Source organism: Papio anubis, chromosome 13 (genome assembly GCF_008728515.1).
Source record: "Papio anubis isolate 15944 chromosome 13, Panubis1.0, whole genome shotgun sequence".
In the NCBI taxonomy this organism is placed as follows: domain Eukaryota; kingdom Metazoa; phylum Chordata; class Mammalia; order Primates; family Cercopithecidae; genus Papio; species Papio anubis.
In genome coordinates, this window is record NC_044988.1 from 28,019,319 (window position 1) to 28,044,651 (window position 25,333).

At 43.3% G+C, this 25,333-nt stretch overlaps 1 protein-coding gene across 1 annotated transcript in view; it reads right to left on the reverse strand.

The window, feature by feature from the left end:
* The window catches only part of FAM189A2 (family with sequence similarity 189 member A2), a 64,046-nt gene extending 61,088 nt beyond the window's left edge, over window positions 1-2,958 (reverse strand). Inside the window, exon 1 of the mRNA XM_003911787.4 lies at window positions 2,505-2,958. Within this exon, the coding sequence (XP_003911836.4) occupies window positions 2,505-2,918 (414 nt within the window). The 5' untranslated portion in view covers window positions 2,919-2,958. The remainder of the gene's footprint in view (window positions 1-2,504) is intronic.
* Window positions 2,959-25,333: the final 22,375 nt, after the last annotated feature.

Consider the following 25,333-nt stretch of genomic DNA (forward strand, 5'->3'; position numbering starts at 1 on the left):
GTCACAAAAAGCAGGAATAACCAACAGTTACAGAGTTGCATATAGACCGGGGTTTGGAGGGTATGGGGAAGAATGGGGAAAGACATAGCAGAGAACTTGTCAGTTCCAAATCACTGATTTCTTTCTCTGCTCTGCTATGCCCAGACTTGGAGACAAGGACATACCCAGCCAGCAGACCAGGAGTATTTATCTATTTATTTTATTTTATTTTATTTTTATTTTTTTTATTTTTTATTTTTTTTTTTTTTGAGACGGAGTCTCGCTCTGTCGCCCAGGCTGGAGTGCAGGGGCGCGATCTCGGCTCACTGCAAGCTCCGTCTCCCGGGTTCACGCCTTTCTCCTGCCTCAGCCTCCCGAGTAGCTGGGACTCCAGGCGCCCGCCACCGCGCCCGGCTAATTTTTTGTATTTTTAGTAGAGACGGGGTTTCACCATGTTAGCCAGGATGGTCTCGATATCCTGACCTCGTGATCCGCCCGCCTCGGCCCCCCAAAGTGCTGGGATTCCAGGCATGAGCCACCGCGCCCGGCCCAGACCAGGAGTATTAACCTTCACCTTCTGGTTGAAGGCCTTTTTTCTTTTCTTTTCTTTTCTTCTTCTTTTTTTTTTTTTTTTTTTTTGGTACTTCATCAAATTCAACTGTGGCTTGACTGATATCTAAGTGCATTTACCTCTGAAATGATTCACAATAGTAAATGATATCAGCTTTTAATTTTATAAGACAAAAAATAGTTTTTAATAATTCTAAACTAGCTATGTCTGAGAAGACAATAGATCACGATTTTATGAAGAGCAAATTCCTAAAAATATATGCAAGATTATTACTGGCCCATAGTATTTAGAGAAACGAAATGCACCCACTCTTTGGCTGGATTTAGTCAGACAAGTAGAATAGGTAGCATAACAGGTCTAATTCCTACCCCATCTGGAATATCCATCCTTCTGGAGTTTTCCTGAACACTCATGGAGGCCAGCGGCAGAGCCCACAGGCAGGGCCACCAGGGTGGCATTTTTTCTACATGAGGCACAAATCGTGGTCTTCCCTCACCACAGCACAGCATGTACCCCAATAAGATCATTCAACATGAAAGTATTTCAAAAGGAAAGCAAATTGGCACTGGATGAAGTATACAATTTCAGGTGAGTCTCAAGGAACCTAATGTTCTTATTTAAACAATTACTTTGGGTTCAACTAGCTCTTCGAGTCCTTTTTTTCAGTTTGGTCTTGAATTTGCCGTATGTGTGAAACTGCAAAAGCAGTTCTTACCATTCAGGACATACACTGATTACAGATCTTACTAAAAACTAGCAGCATTGCTAGACTTTCAGATTTTACACAGTGAGTTCATAGAAAGGTTATTTACGGCCGGCTGTGGTGGTTCATGCCTCTAATCCCCACATTTTGGGAGGCCGAGGCAGGAGAATCACTTGAGCTCAGGAGTTGGAAACAGCCTGGGCAACATGGGGAAACTCCGTCCCTTAAAAATAAAAAATAAAAATTAAAAATTTTATAAAAAAAAGATATAAAGAAAGGTTATTTACTTTACTCATCTTCCATAGTCATCCCACAAAGATGTGTTTCCAAGTCTCTCAACCCCCAGAAAACTTCAGGGGGTTACATGCCTTGGACATTGTGCGATTGTTAGGAGGTGGAGGGGAGTGACCACCCGGTGTCCGTAGATACTGGCTGGCAGCAGCTTTTCTCTGAAGTTGGGCACTCTTTGGCCCCAGGCTCAGCGTTCCCGGTTGGAGGAGTGGGTCCTGGAGAGCAGACATCTCTAGCTAGCTGCTGCGTGCTCCAGGACCTTTGGCCAGCTCGTCCCTAATGACAGGTCCCGGTTCTCACAAACTGAATTCTGCACAGCAGCCTGCATGGCTCCAGGAACCAAGTGGGGTTAAGGCCCTCCTTTAATGACCAGGTACAAGCGCCAGTTCACACACACCCTCTCATTACCTCCTGAACTCGTCTGGGAGTCGAGCCACCCTACACATTTCACATTTACGTGTGTCTTAATGGAGAATAAAACAAGCGATGTGTCCGAAACTGTCCCATCCCACAAATACACCTACTATGTGCCAGGCATTCTTGATACATCGGTGAACAAAAATGATCAAAATCCCTGCCCTCCCAGCACAGACGTTGTCAGTGCAGCAAATACTCAACGACCAAAAGAAGTTTAATCACTTTCCTCCCACTTTCCTGCCACCTACACCCTGTCCTTCCAATCTCCCAAAGAGCTGGGTGTCTTTGCTTAATTCTATTAGCTTAACAGGGACAATAAAATCCTTCAGCCTGCGCGCAACAGACACTACCCAGGTGCAGCCCAATTCACCCCTGAACTCGACCGTCGCGGAACATTTTTCTCCAGGCTCCAAAAACTTCAGGTGGCGTTAAGGCTCCCCCAACTGCAGCCCTGGAGGCCAACTAAGGGACAATGGAAGGGTACGACCAGAGCCCCCTATCCACGGGATGACCGGGCGAGCGGGGCGCGCGCGCGGTACTCACCGAGGAGCCGGCCCAGAACGGGCACGAGTTCTTCACCTGCGGAGAGCTGCTCAGCGACAGCGCCCCGAAGCTGAGCGCCACCATGCAGCAGCCCAGGATCAGCTGCAGCAGCCCGAGTGACAGCAGCGGGCGGGCGGGCAGCAGCGCAGAGCCCGGGGCCGCGGCGGCAGCGGCGGCGGCTGCCCGGCGGGAGGAGAGCGCCGGCGGCGCGGCCAGAACCCCGGCGGCAGCGGTGGCCGCGCAGCGAGGCCGCGACGGGGGCTGCAGCGCGCCCCGGGGCCAGCGCGGCCGCAGCGGGGGCAGCGGCGGCTCCTGGGCGGCGGCGGCGGCGGCGCCCGGGCCACCGGTCTGCGGCCCACCCGAAAGCCCAGCCACGGGGCAGCAGGAGCCCGGGAGCACCACGGGCAGGGACATGGACGGACCGTGAAGGGTGCGGCCGGCGGTGGCGGGGAGGGGACGCTGAGCGGAGCCGAAGGCGCCGCACACTGGGCACCGCTGGCGGGCTCCGAGGCCGAGGGGGAGGGAAGGAAATGCGCACGGCCCAACCACTTGCTGCCGCCGCTGCCGCCGCCGCCGCCGCCGCTGCCCTGGCTCCAGCCGGCCGCACCCACCTGCCGCCTGGCGGGTCCGCCTCCCGCTGGCCCCGGGCGCAACCTCACTCTCACCCACGCGCACCCAGGGCTCGCGCTGCGCTGGGGCAAGTGCGCCACAGCCTCGGGGTCCCCGCCAAATCTGCGCCGGCTTCCTGGGGTCCTGGCAGGGTGCCCTGCCCCAAATATTTAAATAAGTCCCTCGAGCTGGGAGGCACCCTACGGCCAGGACGCGTCAGCGCCGGCCACCGACAGTCTCAGCGTCTGTCCCCACCCGCCGAGCTGGGACTAGAGAAGAGCGAGGAAAGCGCCGTGGACCCTCGGGCCCCTTTACAGTCCAGCCACTAAAGAGGCCCCGGCGCGCTTTAATGAGAAGGGAGCCCGCCCTTAAACTTTTGCCCCCACAAGGAGGGGGATGGCTGGAGGAGGGGCTTTGGGGCGACTCGATGGGAAGAGGCGTAAACCAAGGACTTCGGGAAGGACGACGCCGAGCGCAGTTACAGCTCGCAGGGCGCAGGACCTGCCTACCCCGCATCAGCGCGGGAGTGCTTTCCCGGCATCTCGGTAGGAGCGGGAATGAAAGGACTGGGTTACCTTGGAAGCATCCAGCCTCCGTAAAGAAAGTACCCGGGGCAGCCCGGAGCGCATGGCAAGGATTATGCTCTATCCTCCTCTTATTGACTCATGAGCTGTATCAGGCATCTATTAGGCATCACCTGGTAGAACACGGAACCCCCAAACTTCCGAGGAAATATCCTAATAAAATCCTAAACTATTTTGGTAATATATGAAAAATCTTTAGAGAAAAAAAAAAAAAGATGATTCCTCTTTGCAAAATGAATTCCCTTAGTAATACGCTTTTCACCTTGGAAGAATTCTAATGCGTAGAAAGTTTCGTACCTAAAATGATTATAATAGACTTTTTTTCCTGATAAGAACCACAGCAGTGTTCTTGGCAGTTAGTCAGTTCCAGTATTAGAAAACTTACCTTATCGTAAGGTATTTAACATCCTCCCACCCAATAAACCAAGAAAAGTGTGTCAGTTTTTATACTCTGTTTGTGGAAGCTGTATTTATATTGGTCGTTACACTTTAATCCACAATGTGATATACTGTCAATGTGCTCAAGTTTACATACACACTTCTTAAATTATTAAAGCACATGCCATTAATGGTGCCTAGGACTTCCTTTACAGACTGCTCCCATGAATAAATTCAAATTCTGGAGGAAAAGGGAGATGTCTTTCAAAATAAGGGTTTAAAGTCTGTTGATTCATTTTTAAAATGCCATACAGTATATGCTCTTAAATTGCTGCTGATGTTAAATGAAAAGCTTCTTTGGGCCGAAGTTATTCTCTATTTTATATACAAGCTTAACAGTATTTAATTTTTAACCATGTATTAATAGTAAGTCTGACTGAGTCTTAAGAAATTCTCTCCGCTAAACAAATCTATTTCATTGGCCAGTTCTTGACATCTGAAACTTACAATTAAAAATGTATTATTTGTGTCTAAGAATGTTGCTGTTAGAAGTCAGGATATCCTCTGGTCCTTGGGGAGGGACATGATTATGACTGGAAAGAGGGTTTCAAGGGGTGCTAGTGACTATTTCTTTCTTGATGTGGGTGCTAATTACATGAGTAAGGTTCATTTTGAGAAAATTCATGGAGTTACAGTTATGATTTGTGTGCGTCTCTGTGTATATTTTATACTTAAATACTGTAAAGTATTTCCAAATACTGTATTCTTAAAATTTTTAAAGCCTTTTTCCCCATGCAGAAACAGATGATAGCAGAAGTAATTGAAATCCATAGATGATTTTATCATCTTAAAGGCTTTACTCATCTTATAAGGTGACTAAAACTTTTCCAAAGCTACTAATTAAGGGTTGTCATACAGTCATTTGTTGTTGTTGTTGTTGTTGTTGTTGTTATTGGCCACATTTGTAACTGAGTTTCTTTTTCTGGTTATAAACGCAAATCCATATAACACTACCCCAACCTTTAAAATTACGCCAATAAAAATTCTCAAGTATTTGGGCTTGGTATTTTTGTAAACCAAGCTTGATTCTTTGCATCTCCCAAACCCTGCTTACATTAAGTCTTTAGTTAGATCTGAGCAAGCTGTATGTAACTAAGCTCTTATAGGATAATTCAGAGCCATTGATTTCCATTTGTCTTAATAAATTTTTTTAAACAGTGATGACTTTTGAAAACAGTCTGGCAATTTCTCAAGAAGTCAAGTATAGTGTTTATTGTTATTTGACCCACTAATTCCACTCCTAGGTATATACCCAAAAGAAATGAACATATTCACACAAAAACCAGTGCACAAATAGCAGCATTATTCACAACAACCAAAAAGTGGAAGCAACCCAAGTGTCAATCAACTGAATGAATGGATTAACAAAACATGGAATATGCAGCCAGTGGAGTGTATTTGTCAGTAAAAAAGGAATGAGGTGTTCATCTATGCTACATGTAGAAACCTTGAAAACATTATACTAAGTTTCAAAATATCATATGTACCCCATAATATGTACAATTATTATGTATCCACAATAATTAAAAATTTTTTAGACATTATGCTAAGTGAAAAAAGCCAGTCACAAATGACCACATATTATATGATTCCATTTATCTAAGTTGTCTAGAATAGAGAAATTTATAGAGACAGAAAGTAGCTTACCGGCTGCTTAGGGCTGAGGAAATGGGGAGATTGTGGGGGGATGATGGCTAAAGGATATGTGGGTTCTTTTTAAGGTGGTGAAAATGTTCTAAAATTAGGCCGGGCGTGGTGGCTCAAGCCTGTAATCCCAGCACTTTGGGAGGCTGAGACGGGTGGATCACGAGGTCAGAAGATCCAGACCATCCCAACATGGGCTAACATGGTGAAACCCCGTCTCCACTAAAAAAATACAAAAAACTAGCCGGGCGAGGTGGCAAGCACCTGTAGTCCCAGCTACTCGGGAGGCTGAGGCAGGAGAATGGCATAAACCCGGGAGGCGGAGCTTGCAGTGAGCTCAGATCCGGCCACTGCACTCCAGCCTGGGTGACAAAGTGAGACTCCGTCTCAAAAAAAAAAAAAAAAAGAAAGAAAGAAAATGTTCTACAATTGATTGTACTGATGATTGCACAACTCTGAATGTACTAAAAACCAGTGAATTGTACACGTTAATGGGTGAATTGTATGTAGGGTATGTGAATGATATCTCAATAAAGTTATTATCAAAAAATTTAAAAATGAATAAAGTGAGGAAGAACCTGTGAAAAATTTGCCCCAGATTCTTCATTAATGTAGGCCAAAATTCAAGGAAACAATCGCTGAAGTGTGTTGTTTGGTGGAACCCGTATGCCAGTTTTCCTCAAGATCAAAGCTGAACTCCAAGCAGGTTCCATACACCTTCCACTAATGCTTCCCCTCCCTGTCCCTCATTTTCCACTCCTTGCACTAGGAGTCTCCTCCACTGAGGAGTTCAGTTTCTTTGCCCAGGTTTCTTGGACATCATTTTTTTTCTTTTTTGAGACAGTCTCGCTCTGTTGCCCAGGCTGGAGTGCAGTGACGTGATCTCGGCTCCCTGCAACCTCCGCCTCCCAGGCTCAAGCAATTCTCCTGCCTCAGCCTCCTGAATAGCTGGGATTACAGGTGCACACCACCACACTCTGTTAATTTCTGTATTTTTAGTAGTAACAGGGTTTCACCATGTTGGTCATGCTGGTCTCGAACTCCTGACCTCGTGATCCGCCCACCTTAGTCTCCCAAGGACCCTTTAAATAAACTCCTCAGTTCATTCCACACTTCTCAGAAGACTCCATCTGTCAGTTAATTAAAGGAGGCTGTTCCACATTGGAGTGAGAGCTGTTGAAGAAACTCTTTCCTCAAAACCTATTCCCTGGCAAGATCCTCCAGGTCTTATATTTTACAGAAAAAGGAAGTGCTTCTCTGAATTAAGGCATAGTGGACTCTAGAAGTCTCAGTTAATACGCTGACTGGAGCAGCTTCTTGAAGTGTGCTCCAAAGACCACAGGATCATGCCAGGGCGGGAAAGGGGAATGTCAAGTTCATTCACTTCCCCCCACACCTGTGGGATCAGATACTGTGGACTGAAGGCCTGGAACCTTCATTTTAACAAATGCAAAGAAACATTAGTAGATAGTACTATTTAGACTCCAGAATTTTTATATGGGAATGCTTATATGGGAGAGGAAGGTAGGGAATTTGACTTGAAAGCAAACATACATGCAAATATGTTGGTGGAAGGGCTTTGCTGGCCCCCAGCGGAGCTCCACTGCCCAGGTGATCTTTATGCACAGAAGGAGTTAGACTACTGAATTCTAATGGGAAGGGTACCATAGGAGAAACCAGCTGCTGGGTTCTAGCCCCTCCTCCACTGTGTGCCTCTGACCCAGTCAGGAGCTTCTTGGCCTCAATAGCTTCATCTCTAAGAAACGGGTTTGTGAGTATCATCCGCCTGAGGTTGGGCTGTGCAATCATTTGGATACCCCCAGGCCTGCGATTTTGAAATTCAGTCATCCTCATCGCCATGATTTCTCAGATGGCCAGCAAGAGAACAAGGACTAAGAATAGCAGGTAAATTTGGGGGTGGAATAAATTTATAGACTCAAAATTCCCCAACAAAACCCGAAGCTCACTATTCTAAACTTTAAGGCCTCAGGTTCCATGGTCCTAGGTTTTTCCCTGAGGAAATCGATGAGTGTTAAGAGCAATTATAACATTTCACTTTGCAGAGAAAGGGCTGTGTGAGGTTTTTTTTAATTAAGAGAGACGGGAAGAATAAAAGAAAGAAAGAAAGAAACCCCGAGCAGAGCTGGGCAAATCAGGCACCAGATTCTTCTGAAATAATGTTGCAGACTGGTTGTTAAGAATTCCTAATGCCTCTGGCCCCAAGACAGACTTATTTGTCAAACAGACGAGCTGTAGCCATATTTTTCTCATTGTTCAAATTAAATACTGAAAACTTCTTACCATGCAAATCTCACAAAAGATAATTCAAGCCAGCTGCTTTAAAAATTATTCATGGCTGATCAATTTCTAGAATAGATAAGCTATACATATATATATACACACACACACATATATATACACACACATACATATATATATAAAATAAAGTGTGTCCTACAAGTATGTGAGTGTGTGTGTATCTATGGGTAACCTTATATCAGAGCTTCCTGCAGTTTCAAGTTTCTGTAGAAGTCAAAGCTGTAATTCACGAATGGAGGCTGTTTCTTTGTTCTGGAGAAATCTGTTGAACAGGGCTTTTAGTTAATCCAATGTGAAGCACAGACCCCCTGAAACAGATGTTTAGGAGACAGCTGTGTGTTAATGACAGAAGTTGTCTTATAATAATGTGAACAGAGCCACCCATTCCCCGACGAAGGAGCTCTTTGTCTAAGGTGCTTGTCAGACTCACCGGGGAAGCTTCAGAAACTGTAGACAAAGTCTAAGCCTCCAGTTGCGGATACCCTGATGTATAAGATCTGCAGTGGGGTGAGGTCTATACAGATATATTAGTAACATCTCCCCTAAGGTTTGAGATGCACAGTCCTCTAAAGCCATGTCTCAGAGACCAATACTCCTCTTCCAGATAGGGGTTTCTAGTACCTCCATATGTGCAGTGTGTGTGTGTGTGTGTGTGTGTGTGTCTGTGTGTGTTCTTGTTCCTGGCAACTACTCATGAAAGAGAAGACCTCAGGCCCCCAAAGATATCCTGCCAGTCAAGCTGGAGGAAAGACAGTAAGAGGGACTTGGCTTGGGCTCTGCACAGCACAAGTAGACTGAGCTGTGGATGTCCCTATATGGTAGGCTTTTTTAAGATTGACAAACTCTAACTGTGGGAAATGTACAAATTTGCTGAATTTAAAATATCTTGGTCATTATCCTGCAGAAGGTCACAAAGTCACCCAGGGAGAGAGAGGTGGGATGCCCCCTAAGAGGAGAGGGCATAACTGCTGTTAACTGGCCCAGCAGTGGTTATTCCTAGGAAAGGAAAAGAGAACTGAAGGAAGTGAAGCCGAGGATGCAGGAACAGCCTGGGCCTCCTGCTAATCCGCGCTACTGATTTTGATTGCCTACTGTATTCAGGCTTCGTGTACATTATTTCTAATGCAACAGCTCTATCAAATAGGGCTTTGTTTTAATTAGGCCAGAAAAGAAGAGAAAGGAACAGAGGGAAATTTATTCACCTTTGTGTTTCTTGCACCCACAGTTTCTATCTGCTTTTCTCAACAGTCCCCGGGATAGCAGAAAAACAAGATTTCTCTCTGGTATGGTTTGGACTTGTGTCCTCACCCAAATCTCATGTCAAATTGTGATCCCCAATGTCAGAGGAGGGACCTGGTGGGAGATGATTTGATCATGGGGCAGTCTTCCCCCTTGCCTTTCTCATGGTAATTAGTGTGTTCTCATGAGATCTAGTTGTTTACAATTATGTAGCACCTCCCCCTTCCCTTTCTCCTGCTCCAGCCGTGTAAGACCAACTGCTTCTCCTTCACCTTCTGCCATGATTGAAAGTTTCCTGATGCCTCCACATCCATGCTTCCTGTAGAGTCTGCAGAACCACGGGCCAATTAAACCTCTTTTCTTTATAAATTACCCAGTCTCAGGTAGTTCTTTATAGCAATGCAAGAATAGACTAATACACTGTCCAAGTGATTTTCTGATACAAAATCACCCTCCCAGCCACTCTGACCCAAGAAATGGGCTGTCCTTGATAGCAGATGTGAGTTCTGTGCATTAGAAAGCCTTTCATCTTGTTCTCACTTAATAAATTGGCATCCTGACATAGATCAGTCTTTTGTGTCAGGTGCTTTCTTTCTTTGGGGCATTTAAACTTACTGTTCCATCTGTTAAGAACATAGCGCCGGGCACGGTGGCTCAAGCCTGTAATCCCAGCACTTTGGGAGGCCGAGGCGGGTGGATCACGAGGTCAGGAGATCGAGACCATCCTGGCTAACATGGTGAAACCCCGTCTCTACTAAAAATACAAAAAACTAGCCGGGCGTGGTGGTGGGCGCCTGTAGTCTCAGCTACTCGGGAGGCTGAGGCAGGAGAATGGCGTGAACCTGAGAGGCGGAGCTTGCAGTGAGCCGAGATCGCGCCACTGCACTCCAGCCTGGGTGACACAGCGCGAGACTCTGTCTCAAAAAAAAAAAAAAAAAAAAAGAACATAGCTCTGTGCCTAACCCCTCGGTCCCCAATACCTATACACACATTTCCCCAGGGCACTCCTACTCATCCCTAGGTTACAGATTGAGCTCATTTTGCTCAAGAAGTCTTCCTTGATATCCCCACAAGGCACCCCAGAGACCAGGGCCTCAGGTGTCTGGATCTCCAAGTCAGAGCTGTTTCTATTTCACTATGCTGAGGTTCTGAGTCAATGTCATATATGTAGGGGACACAGCTTTATTCCAATCTGGGCAGCATGGTGCCTTCTGGGCTCTCACGGTCACTGTCAAACCTAGACACTGCATGTGGCATGAAGCCCTTTGGGCCACAGTGATGACTTAGAGAGCATGTGGTTTGATGAAGGAGCTCTGCACGAAGAATCGAGACCTCTTGGTCAGATGGGTTCCGTTGCTGCACTAGGGCCTTTGTATCAGCTGTTTTCTCTATCTGGAGTGCTCTTCCCCCAGATATGTCTCACCACCTCAGTCCATTTACTTCATAGAGAAACACTTTCTGACCTCCCTGTCAAATTTGTCACTTCTCCTCCTTCTTTCCTCCCTATCCCTTTATTCTGGCTTTCTTCCTAGTATGTATCATTATCTGACATTACATTGTTTATCCCGGTCTCGTGACAGTATGACAAATGTAGCTCCATGAGGGCAGGGACTTTCTGCTGATAACCTGATATTCTCATCTCAAAGGGTTGTGCCTGATAAATAAGAATCAATAAACTTTTACTGAATGAATAAATGAATGGATGGTCTTTGCCCTTTTTCTTATTTGGAGATCTTAGACTAGTCACATCACCTGTTCAGGCTTCAGTTTTTTCCATCAGTGGAGGTGTGGTGGGGGTAGGGTAAGGAGGGGTTTATCCTGGATTATATCCAAGGTCTCTCCAGCTCCAACATACACTTCTAAATGCCAGGAATACATAGATCTTTGCTCTCTTCTTGACGTCATTCAATGATTCCTTGGTCTTCTTTGAATGGGAATATCCTGATTATGACTCATCGCCATAAATACAAAGAAAAATGTTAATGTGTGTGTGTGTGTGTGTGTGTCTGTGTGTGTGTGTGTGTGTAAGTGAAGCTGAAAGGGAACTCAAGGCCCCAAAGCCCTGGTGTCAGGCTACCTGCCACTGGAATATCAGGTGTCCCATTCACAGAGGCTATGTTACCTGCCAGCCTCGGAACTCTAATCCTAGAGAGCAGGGACCATGTCCCCTCCTCAACTCAGGGCTTTGCAGCTTAGGATGTGACTAAGGATAAGCGTGACTATGGAAGACCTCTGAGGGGGCCAATGTAACTACCAATGAAACCTTGTTTGCTGGGCTGGGGAGGGTGAGTGAAGGCTTAAGGTGGGGTGGGGGCGGGGCGGGGAGTGGTGCATGGTTTTCAGCTTCTTGGAAGTGGCAGGTGAATGCAGTCTGGGAAAAACCTCTGAAGACCCTGAGGAATTGAATTTTAATATAAGGCCATTAACCACAGACCTTGCAAACAGAGACCCCAGTGGCAGCACAAAGTGGAAGGTAGAAATGCTGAGTGCACTTAACCAAGAATTAAATCTGAAACGGCTCCAGAAAGCAGTGGCCTGTGGAGAAACCATGCAGGGCATTAAAGAATCAGAGGGAGACAGAAGATAGTTACTGGACACTTATGTCTTCTAATGTTAATGTCTTATGTGACTTCAGGCACACTATCTCTTCTAACACCAGCAACAATCATGGTAGGCAGTTAATTTTTACCCACGTAAAGGTGAAGAATTTGAGGCTCAGAGATACAAAACAACTTTTTTCTTTTTTAAGACAGGGTCTCGCTCTGTCATCCAGGCTGGAGTGCAGTGGCATGATCATGGCTCACTGCAGCCTCGACTTCCTAGGGCTCAAGCAATCCTCCCACCTCAGCCTCCCAAGTAGGTGGGGCTAAAGGCACGTGTATGCCACCAGGCCAGGCTAATTTTTGCATTTTTTTTGTAGAGATGAGGTTTTGCCATGTCATCCAGGCTGGTCCCCAACTCCTGGGATCAAGTGATCCACCCACCCCGGCCTCCCAAGTTGCTGGGATTAAAGGTGTGACAAAGTGACTTTCTTAAAGTCAAACTGCAAAACCAGAGTAAAAACCTAGGCTTTCTGACTTTTAATTCAGTCCCTGTCCCCATATATCACAGCAATATCTTGCTTATAATTTCATCATGATTCAGGAAAGCATGGCAGAGGGCCCTTGAATGGCTTAATTAAAGAAGACATCTTCAATTCTGTCTGTTTGTCCCTTTCCAGGGATTACTCTTTGCTGTGCCCCAACCATGCCCTGATCAGGGCTACCATATTCCTGATTGCCTTTGCCTCTCTGTCTAGAGATTGGATCTGAGGCAGGCACCTGACCTGAGAAAGCCTGTTAGCATCTCCCTTGTGGGCCATAAGAGGTTGGTTCGTGCCAACACAACGACCTCATCATTGTGAACTCAAATTGGACAAATCTGTGAGAGAAGTTCAAATCAAAAAGTGGGACATCTCTGTTCATATTTTCTAGAAAGGTTTTTAAATCGAATTTAACATCCATTCCTCTAAATGAAAAAAGCCAGTCATGAAAAGACCACATATTATATTATTCCATTTATATGAAACATCCAGAAAAAGTGAATTTTATAGAGACAGAAAGCATACTACTGGTTACTTAGGACTGGGGTGAACAGGATATAGGTAAAGGGTATAGGGTTTCTTAGGTGATTAAAATGTTCTAAAATTGACTCTGGTGATGGTTGTGAGTATCTGTGAATATACAAAAATCATTGACTGGTAGACTTTAAACGGGTCAGTTGTATAGTATGTGAATTATATCTCAATAAAGCTGTTCAAAATGTATTCTTGATTTTTTAAAAAATATCTTGAAAAAACAAATGACATAATTTCTTTTTTTTTTTTTTTTTTTTTTTTTTTTTTTTTGAGATGGAGTCTCGCTCTGTCACCCAGGCTGGAGTGCAGTGGCCGGATCTCTGCTCACTGCAAGCTCTGCCTCCTGGGTTCCCGCCATTCTCCTGGCTCAGCCTCCCGAGTAGCTGGGACTACAGGCGCTCGCCACCTCGCCCGGCTAGTTTTTTGTACTTTTTAGTAGAGACGGGGTTTCACCGTGTTAGCCAGGATGGTCTCGATCTCCTGACCTTGTGATCCGCCCGTCTCGGCCTCCCAAAGTGCTAGGATTACAGGCTTGAGCCACCGCGCCCGGCCATAATTTCTTAATGTTATTATTGATCTCAACATCTTCAAGAGCATATAAAACAGTTTTCATTAAATTTAGAAGTTTAGAATGTCTGTTATCACCACTTTAAATATTTTTGTAGGCTTTTTAGCTAAGCAATGACAAATATTTGATAGCTTCAAATATATGACTTATGCCTGGGGAAAAAAAGTAGGATAACACCAAATATCCAAAACGTGAATGAAGAATCCATCAAATTCAAATATATTTAAAGTTAAATAAAAAGCATGTTTAAATATCATAGGTTTCTAACAATTTCAAAGTTGCATGTGACTTTTATTTTACATAAAAGCCACAGAGGCAGGAGGAACCTTTGGGACCATAACTTTGAGACTAGCCTGAGCAACACAGAGAGACCCCATCTCTACAAAAGAAAAATTCTTAAATTAGATGGGCATGGTGGCTTGTGCCAGTAGTACTAGCTATTTAGGAGGCCGAGGCAGGAGGATCCATTAAGCCCAGGAGTTTGAGGCTGCAGTGAACTATGAACACACCACTGCACTCCAGTCTGGGCAACAGGCTGTCTCAAAAGAAAAAAAAAAAAAGGCCACACAAGTGCAAAACCAATCAAGTGATCTCTTGAGTGGGGATTTGTAGATTTCATGAGTAAGCAGTGACTCAAGTATTTGGATAAATGGAGTCCAGCTAGTTGTCTACCCAAATCACATTTCTTTTTTTAAGTTTTGAACCCTATCACAGACACCAAAGAAGCCAACATCGACAGTTCCGTGGTGTCAATGCCTGGATGTCTATAGCTCCAGGTCTCATACCCTTTATTTCCAGATTCAGCCCTTATTTCCAGATTTAAGTAATCCCACTTGATGTGGTTTGGCTTTGTGTCCCCACGAAAATCTCATGTTGAGTTATGATCTTCAGTATTGGAGGAGGGGCCTGGTGGGAGGTGATTGGATCATGGGGGTGGATTTCCTCCTTGCTGTTCTTGTGATAATGAGTGAGTTCTCACGAGATCTGGTTGTTTAAAAGCGTGCAGCACTTCTTCCCCTACTGTCTTTCTCTCTCTCTCCTGCCACTATGTGAAGATGGACTTGCTTCCCCTTCCCCTTTCCAACATGATTGTGAGTTTCCTGAGGCCTGCCCAGCCATGCCTCCTGTACAGTCTGTAGAACTGTGAGTCAATTAAACCTCTTTTCTTGATAAATTACCCAGTCTCAGGTAGTTCCTTATAGCAATATAAGAACAGAGTAATACAGAAAATTGGTACCGGAGAAGTAGGACATTGCAATAAAGATACCTGAAAATGTGGAAGTGACTTTGGAACTGGATAAATGGACAGACGTTAGAACAGTTTGAAGGGATTAGAAGAAGACAGGAAGATAAGGGAAAGTTTGGAACTTCCTAGAGACTTTGTTGAATGGTTATGACCAACATGCTGATAGTGACATAGACAGTAAAGTCCAGGTGGTCTCAGATGGAGTTGAGGAACTTATTGTGAGTTGGAGTAAATGTCACTCTTGCTATGCTTTAGCAAAGAGACTGGTGGCATTGTGCCCCTGCTATAGAAATCTGTGGAATTTTGAAGTTGAGAGAGATGATTTAGGGTATCTGGTAGGAGAAATTTCTAAGCAACGAAGTATTTAAGATGTTGCCTGGCTGCTTCTAAAAGCCTGTGCTTATTTGCATAAACAAAGAAATGACCTGAAACTAGAACTTTTATATATATCTATATAAAATATATAGATATATATTTATATCTATATAAAAATATATAGAGATATATAGATACATATAGATATATAGATATATATAGATACATATAGATATATATATAGATATATATAGATCCAACCCTCTTGATGTTGGAAATTGTTATGTGACTTGATCTGACCAGTTAAACATCACTTTGGAGCTGATGCTTTAAAAACCAGGGAATGAATCACCACCACCTCTCATCTTGCCTTGGCAATCATGGAAACTCAAAGATGGAGCCTCTCTCAGTCTGGGTCTATATAGATATAAATAGATATATATAGATTTATATATAGATAGATATATATAGATATATATAGATTTATATGTATCTATACATATATATATATTTTTTTTTTTTTTGAGATGGAGTCTCGCTCTGTTACTCAGGCTGGAGTGCAGTGGCACAATCTTGGCTCACTGCAAGCTTTGCCTCCTGGGTTCATGCCATTCTCCTGCCTCAGCCTCCCAAGTAGCTGGGACTACAGGCACCCACCACCATGCCTGGCTAACTTTCTGTATTTTTTGTAGAGATGGGATTTCACCGTGTTAGCCAGGATGGTCTCGATCTCCTTAGAACTTATATTTAAAAGGGAAGCAGAGCATAAAAGTTTGGGAAATTTGCAGCCTAACCATGCAGGAGAAAAAGAAAAATTCATTTCAGGCCGGGCACAGTGGCTCACATCTGTAATCCCAGCACTTTGGGAGGCCGAGGCAGGTGGATCACAAGGTCAGGAGATCGAGACCCCTCTTTCCCTTTCTCCCACTTCCTCTACCCAAAGGCAAGCGATACTCAGTCTTTTCTTTTACCAAACATACTCCTTCTGGGGACATTGTAAAACCACACATCTCCACCCTCTTGACGTGGGAAATTGTTACATGACTTAATCTGGCCAGTTAAACATCACTTTGGAGCTGATCTTTAAAAACCAGGGAATGAATCACCACCACCTTCATCTTGCCTTGGCAATCATGGAAACTCAAAGATGGAGTCTCTCTCAGTCTGGCTCCCTGAGTGAGAATGAGATTAAGGCAAAGTCCTTCCCAGACAACCCAGGATAAACAGGTTGCACAAGTAAGAGATAACCCTCTGTTGTTTTAAGCCACTGAGAGCTGTGGTCGGTGGTTACCATGGCATAACCATGCTACCTGACTAGTATATTTGACATGGCTGGTAAGGTTTTGGGTAGTCAAAAAGGTTTTGCCCCTCGCACCTTCTCTTGGTAACAAACTGTGTTTGCCAATGTAGGTTAACTGTGAAAACATAAACTCCTCCATTACAATTGCTCAGATTCAGTAGAAGTTTATTTTTTCTTCACGTAACAGTAGAAGGCTGATGAATAGGTGAGCAGGGTGGCCTTCTTCCATGCAGTCATTCAGATTGGTCACTGCCAACTGGTGGGATCATTGGCATATTCAATATGAAGTTTCCAAGGTTGCCCTGGGGTCATCTCCCTTCCAGCCAACCAGAAGGGAAAAGGAACATGGAGGAGCACATAGATTTTGAGGGGCCAGACCTAGAAGTGGGGCACATCACATCTGCTCACACTCCATTGATGACAGTGGAGTTGTCATCACGCCTCGCTACAGGAGGCTGGGAAAGAACTGTGGCTGAGTGCCCTGGAATAAGAGGAGAACATGGATTTGGGGGAGCAGTCGGCAGCTTCCACCTCACAGACCCTGCCCCTTGGCATTCCACCAAAGGACTAGACATGTGCCCCAAACTAGGCCACTTGAAGCTCTTCCCTGGGGCTTTTCTGTGGATGTGACAGGAAGCTCTCTCTTGGCCTTGGAGTCAAGGTGCAGGAAAGATGTGAACTTGGAGCTGTCAGCAGCCTTTTCCCTCAGCGATGGAGAAAGCACATCCACTATCAGAGAGGATGAGGGAAAACACAGAGATTTGAGGCTGACAGAGGAAGAGCTGAGGGACGGCAGGGAAGCCCTGGTGGCATTGCTTGGGGCCTAGATTCAGTACCTGATGTCAAACCCACCTTCAGCCTTTCCAGTTACGTGAGCCAGTGACTCCTTTATTGTTTGACCTATGTTGATGGATGTCTGTCACTTAAAACTGAAAGAATACAGTGTAACGGAGGCAGTTAGCTCCTGCAGAAATGATCTGGTGTGGAAAAGTGAACACAGGTCTGTGGAGTGGCTCACTGTGTGCAAAAGGAGTCTGGTGGAGGAAGAATCAGAAGAGCTGACATCTCTTCTTGTCCCTGCCACTAACTGCCTATGTGGCCTGAAGTAGAGCAGTTTTCCTCTCAGGATCACAGAGTCCACATCTGTAAAATGTGAGGCCTGGGTCAGGTCTCACAGGATCCTCTTGACCGTAAAAAGGTAAGACTTTGTCTATACTATTAGTGTCTTAACATAAATATTCCTTCCCGAAGAAGGCTCAGGGACCTATATCTAATGCTGGCTTCATTGTAAACACTATCCTCATCTCTCCTAAATTTTCTTGACAGCAGCGTAGAAGTTAATATGTATATCGATTTCCTAGGGCCTCTATAATAAATTACTACAAACTTTGTGGCTTACGAGAACAGAAACGTATTCTCTCACAGTTCTATAGGCCAGAAGTATGAAATCAAGGTGTTGGCGAGGCCATGCTCCCTCCCAAGGCTATAGGGAGAACCCATTCTCACCTCTTCCAGCTTCTGGTGGCGTTAGGTGTTCCTTGGCTTGCAGCTGTACCACTCCAATCTCTGCCTTTACCTCCACATGACCTTCTCCTCCATGTGCCTGTCTTCTCTTCTGTCTCTAGTAAGGATACCTGTTGGATTTATGGTCCACCCAGATAATCCAGGATGATCTTATCTCAAGATTCTTAACTTAATTACCTCTGCAAAGATCCTCTTCCAAATAAGGTTACATTCACAGGTTTTAGGGATTCGGATGTGAACCTATATTTTGGTGAGGGTGGGGCACCATTCAGTCCGAAAAGTACGTGTGAAGATCATGTTAAAAAGCTGTAAAAGAAGCACATGGCTTAATATATGTTACAGGCAGCACTAATATGATCTATAAAGAAGGCAGAAAATAAACCAACACCAGCTAGATATTCCCTTCCTCCACTCTGTCACGTGAATAGCCCACCTGGGGAAAATTCCAGAACTAAGGAAGTAGCCAGGTGGCTCTTTTAGTGTTGTTGTTGTTTTAAACAAAAGATCTCAAAGTGGGCCATATTGCCCATCTCACTGTTTGCTCCTTCTGCATAAGTGCTAATGTGTTTCATTATATTCTGCTCCAAATTCCACTACAACCACTAATAAGGCACATACAGAGAATTAACTGTGTCCAAACAGTTCTCTCCTCATGCCCTCATTCTTCTTGATTTTTAAATGCCTGTTGAACAGAAGCATTAGAGTACTTGTTTTCTGAAAACAAGCTGGAGAGCAATCACCTTGTCTTTTCAAAGAAGCCATACTGTGTCTGGTTTTTCCATTCCAAAAATAACATCGAAATTCTTAGAGACAGTCATGTGGCAGAGAACCAAGAGCTGGAATGCAAAGCTTTTGTGTTTCTTGTGCAAGGCCTCTTGAGTACTTAAGTAGTTACATTCCAGCTTTACAGGGGAGTTGAAGAGGGGCAAATGCAGTAAGGAGAGCACTTGAGGCAGGCCTGGTATTTCTCTTCTATGAAATGCCAAGTTTGGTCATGTCCTGGAGAAGTTAGGGTACCCTACAAGAGGGGCTGGTACTGGTGTAGTCTTGTGAAGGGAGACCACGTCTTCCCAAAAATCTAACCACCAGCTGCCTACAACTTCCCCAAACACCCATCTGAACACTGTTTTACTCCTCACCACCCTCACTCTGCAGAATCACACGACAGCCCAACATTGTTACTTCACCTAGTGACAAGTATGCAGATCAATTTTTTCCATTCCCTTTCCTACTGTAGTCTTTCTGTCAGGGATGTTTGAACCAGAGCAACTCCATCTTGAATAGGAACTAGGTAAAATAAGGCTGAGACCTAGTGGGCTGATTTCCAGGAGGTTAGGCATTCTACGTCACAGGATGAGATAGAAGGTCGGCACAAGATATAGGTCACAAAGGCCTTGCTGATAAAATAGCATGAGGTAAAGAAGCCGGCCTAAACCCACCAAAACCAAGATGGTGATGAAAGTGACCTCTGGCCGTCCTCACTGCTCATTATATGCTAATTATAATGCATTAGCATGCTAAAAGACACTCCCACCAGTGCCATGACAGTTTACAAGTGCCATGGCAATGTCAGGAAGTTACCCTATATGATCTAAAAGGGGGAGGAACCCTCAGTTCCAGGAATTGCCCACCCCTTTCCTGGAAAACTCGTGAATAATCCACCCCTGTTTAACATATAGTCAAGAAATAACCATAAGTATTAACAGTGGAACAGCCCATGCTGCTGCTCTGCCTATGGCGTAGCCATTCTGCCATTCTTTATTCCTTAATTTTCTTAATAAACTCACTTTCACTTTACGGATTCACCTCAAACTCTTTCTTGTGTGAGATTCAAGAACCTTCTCTTAGGGTCTGGATTGGGACCCCTTTCTGGTAACATCTTCCTGGTGACCATGAAGGGACAATACTGAAGAGACCCCTGACCCTAAGGAAATAGACTGCAGCACCAGTGGGCCAACTTTGGGTAAGTATTCGGGTGCATTTTATCCGGGTAAAGGATGGGATTGGGTTAGAGGCCCAACTTAGAGGAGTTAGCGTCTCGGTCCTAAGACAGTGTGGGTTAAAGGACCCTCTTAATAAAAGGTAAAAATGCTTGACCGGACTTGGGTTTGAGGCCCAACTTAGGAACGTTAGAGTTCTTCCTAAGATTTAGGGGGTTAGAGGCCCCTGTCAGTAAAATCTCCCTTGGCTGAAAATGGATTTGCCATTACAGGATGTTAACCACGATTCTCTTTGGATTCATTTGCCTTGCACTCTTTGCTGTACATAACAGGATTAGACCTGTACAGGATCATGAGACGTAAGAGTCTTTTCCTCCCCAAAAGGGGAAACTTGAGAGCTGACGGAGCTGCCGGGAAAGAGCCCTTCATAACTGACAAGTGGCCACCTAAACTTTTGATTCAGTGTCACTGCAATGGGTCTTTCTCTGGCCTCCCTGAGCTCTTTGCCTCCCCACCCTGCTACAGGCAATGCTTTTCTTCCTTTCTCTTCTTCCCCTTTCCTATCTTTTCTGCTATTCAGGGTGATCATCTTGCCCAGAGACCTCATGTTGAAACTCTTGGTCAGAGGTTGGATGAAAGCTGACAGGGTCCATCCAGAAGCAAGTTTGAGCCTTGCCAGTTCCATTTTGGGTGCTGAGTGGAGTGGTGACTGTAGTGAACCTGGTGTACTTTATGCTATAAATTTGTCTTTCTGTATCGCTCTGTCATAAAAAGGAGTACCTTAGGATAGAACATGGGGTTAGGACCTCAGTAACAAACTTTGCTGCAGGTCCCCAAAACAAAAAAAGCTAGATGAAGTTTCCCTCTCGTCTTGTTTCATGTCCTTGGGAGCTTGACCTTGTAACCACATAGTGATATTTTCTCTTGGTCTCCATCATCCAGCAGACAACGAACATGGAGTTCATGTCAATAGGTAGCCCTAAAAATTATCTTGAGCAGTTAAAAGCCTTTTCAAGCTCTAGACTCCTTCTAGGAAGAGCAATGGAAACTGCCCAGCGCTGTAGCTTAGTGACTAAGGCCTTGTTTTTTCACAATGGCAGCCTGAATCTAGGGTTCAATTCCTGGCTTAGGGGATGAGTTCTTTCTGGTTTGATGTCTGTGTGACCTTTACCATTTGTTAATTCTCTTCCTGTCCACAAACTGTCTGGAATTTTCCTTTTCTGAGGACCTAGGAAGTTACCTTTGGTGAAGTTCAAAACCCAGAAATATTGGCCATTTGGCTTGGATAAAGCCAGGTAATAAGAGATTTAAAATAATTTTTTTTTAGAATGCTATTGTTAAAAGTCAACTTAATTAAAAGTAGATATTCAAGCTGTAACAGCCTGGCTCTCCTTAGGAAAAACAGAGGAAGCTCCCTAGACCTCATTTTGGGGGATAACTCTGTTTTTCTCATGGAACCCTAGGAATGGAAAGCAGATAGATCCCTCTCAAAATCTAAGGCTCTGTTCTGTTTTGCATTGCGTTATCTGATGGTTTTGACTTTTGAGGATTTCAGAAATTGCTTCACATTATGAGAGAACTTTGGTGTGTAATAACTAGGTAGGAAATATACTTTTGGGGATAGCTAATGGCAGTGGGGGAATACGTGGTTCTTTGCATGTTTGGATTAAAGACACATGCTCCTGGCCACCTGGAAAGTAAGGAATGTCCTCACCCTGCACTGAGAGATAACACTCCCATAGGAGATGGGCTGATTCATCCTTTTTGGGATCCAGGATCAGGTATAAAAATGGGACCCTGAATTTTGGGGGATCTGTTTTGCCTTCCAGGTGTGCCTGCATAGTAGGCCCTAGAAACTGCATGCTTTAAAGAGAAACATAAAAACTGCCAAATGAAAAATCTTACAAGTACTGGATCTTCTTCTGTCTATATTCACATGTGTGTGTGATGTTTATATAGGAAAGAACTCTGATTAATTAGCTTAAAAGTAATAAGCACTGAAATCAAATATTTTGTCAGAAAAATAAAAACTGTAATGTCTTCACATGACTTTAGTAAGCTTTGGGAAATAAAGACAGTTTTAAGAATTATTGGTAATTTAAGGTCATAAATTGCGTCTTTGACTTTTGAAAATTATTCATCTTATCTACTTTGGAGCCATTAGATTCTAGGTAAGGCCTGGGGACATGTGGAGTTAGCCATGCCCCCTAGCTATGCTGGAAAGAGTCAGGCCTTACCTGCACTTCTGTCTGGTGTCCTAGGCTCCACATCTAGTACATAATTAAAATCCCTTACTTACCAAGGTTTTCACCAAAAGTAAAAGTTGCTAAGAGTTAACATTGTGACAGGTAATTGAGACTACTGAAGAAACAGTTTTTACATGCAAGGTGTGTAAGGAAAGCAAAATGTGTTCCTGGTGAAAGATTATAAGAACTTATGGGAATATGGATTTTTTTTAGCCTAGGTTAAAGGGTTAAAGAATTGTTTTAAGTTACATAGGATATAGCTAAAGGCTTCAGCAAGTTGTAGAAGGTTTGTGAAAAGTTAATCTTGTAAAAGAACACAATGTTCTGTGTGTGAACATTGGCTAAAGTTAAAGAAGTATTATTCAGTTTTTCTGTACATTGGACGTTGGGATAAAAGCACAACAGGTTTTTCTTAAAGCACTAATCTGCTCTTTCACAAACATTGTAAAGGGTTTTAAAATGTTTGTGAGAATCTTATCTGATGGTCAAACTGATTAAAATTGGATAGATTGGTCTATAAGACTTTATGAAGAACTGGGTTTAACATTAATAGTACATTAATGTAAAGGTGAAATTTTGCTTTTTCTCTTGAAAAAGATTTTCATGTAATATTTTTAAAAATCAAATATTTGTGCTTGCCTTTTAAATTAACTGTAGGAACAATAAGAGAAAGAAAAGAGACAAATTCAGTTGGCTCACGCTGTCTTTACTTGGTCCTGTTTAGAAAGCTCATTCTCTCCTCTCTCAGTGAGCATGAGTTTTTGCCTTTTTAAAATATTTGAGTTATCATTTTGGTTAAATGAATAACTTATGGTGACCTGGAATTCTATTTTGTAGTATCAAGAGTTTTAAACCTTTGATATTTGACAAAATTTCCAAAATCGAATTATAAATTATGTCTTTTTTCTGACCTAATTAACCTTTTAGATATTAGGTCTCCTAAAGGCCAAAAATCACATATTTGGCTTATTTGGTATTAAAATTATATAGAAAGCCTTGTCAAATATGAAATGGCATTTGGCTTTCTTTGGGCTGTATTTGTGTAAATATGTTATTGGTATGTGTTCCAAAATTATGGGAAACTCCTATAATTCTGATATGACTTAATGTACATTATCAGTAATAATTATAATTGTTACATTAAATTATTGTGTGCCATAGAGGTAACAAATTTCCTTGTCAACTGTGTCTTTGACTGTGGCTGCCCTAAAACTTTTCATCATACACAGACAATTATCTTGTTTTGGTTCTCTTTAGGTGAGTTTATAGTCAGCTATAGGACTTTGACAGGTGCTCCTGCAAAATGGTTTCTGATAACTTTGGAGACTATGGCATTAGAATAGAAGAAAAACCTTCAGGACTATCATGGAGAGTGGAATGTTCATTAATATCAACCAGGACAGGAGTTAACTGCATGGACTGAACTAATAGAAGACTGAAGTAATATTTTTGACTTTTGCTTAAAATGTTGCTGATCCTTTGTTTTGTTTTTCAGAGTCAAGAAAATGTTTGAGCTATTTGCAGCTTTTAACAATTGAGTAAAGTACACTCCTGTGAACAAAATTTGAAGCATACTTTTACCTCTCTACCTTATTTCTCCAGAATGTGGAAACTATTTGTGAGTATTGTTAACTTACAGCAATATAGTTTTGCATCAGTGCAATAAGAATCTGTTTTCTTTTGTAACAGGACACAATTGGAGACACTGATTATTTTACCAACGCTTTGACTGAAGGGGTATGCTTTCCTTTAAGGAATCAAACTTGACTTATAGAGCCAATAAAAGTCCCTTGGGAAAACTGGCCTCATACCTTGTCTACATAGTCTCTGTACAGGGTTTCTTACCTGTGGTAAGTAAAGAATCTCACTTTCTAACAGGCCCAGGAACCCTAAGTTATCTTGGGACCTCAAGAGGAGAGGACTTGACTCAACTCATAAGTATTGGAGGATATGAACCCATGACTAGTCTTGGCTTTAAAAAAAAGTCTTATCTGAAATTCCTTACAGAGTAGAGTTTCATCAAAGCCACTTAAAAAGCCTATGTGAAAAATAATTATTCTTGCTGCACATTATGCAAATAATCAGGCCAAGTATAAGACTAAAGCTTATTTTTGCAAACAAATCAGTCCTATTATGATTTGACTTTAGTAAAAATGGGAAAGTAGAGAGAGAAAAAAATTGTTTCAAGAACCTATTAGATTCTAGTCTCATTAGTTGTTTTTAAGTTTATTTCTGCAATTTAGACTAACTCTGCTTATTCCTGTGAACCAACCAGTGATCTCTGGCTGCTGCTCAGAAGAAACAAGAGGGATGAGTAATGTAAATAATCTGGATTATTATTCTAATTCTGAGCCTGTACTGGAATCAGCTAGCAACCCCATATCAGCTTGGTTTCAACAGTTTCCCAGTTTATGATAAGCCTCCTTATTTAGTTTACTTGGGATAATTTTGCTCATTTTTCTTTACTGTTGTAGAATATATTGCCATTGAACTCTTTGCATAGGAATGCAGGATGAGCTTACTCAATCATGTCATTTACAACAACATGGATTCAGCTGGGGACCATTATCCTAAGCAAATTAGTGCAGAAACAGAAAACCAAATACCACATATTCTCACTTATAAGTGGGAGCTAAATATGGGGTACTCATAGTCATAAAGATGACAATAATAGAAACGGGATTACTAGACAGGGAAGGGAGGAAGCAGGGCAAGGGATGAAAAACTAACTAGTGGGTATTATGCTCAGTACCAGGGTGATAGGATCATTCATACCCTAAACTTCAGCATAACACAATCTGGCCAGGTAACAACCCTGCACATGTACCCCTGAATCTAAAATTTAAAAAAAAAGAAAAAATGTGGGCTGGGCACAGTGGCTTACACCTGTAATCCCACCACTTTAGGAGACTAAGGCAGAAGGATCACCTGAGGTCAGGAGTTTGAGACCAGCCTGGCCAACATGGCAAAACCCTGTCTCTACTAAAAATACAAAACTTATCTAGGCATAGTGGCAGGTGCCTGAAAACCCAGATACTCAGGAGGCTGAGGTGGGAGAATCACTTGAACCCAGGAGGTTGAGTTTGCAGTGAGCCACGATTGCACCACTGCACTCCAGCCTGGGCAACAAAGCAAGACTCCATCTCAAAAAATAAAAATTAAAATTTAAAAAATGCTGGGAAAAAATAAGATAAAAAGACAAGCTATAGACTGTGAGAAGATTTGCAAATCATGTATCTGA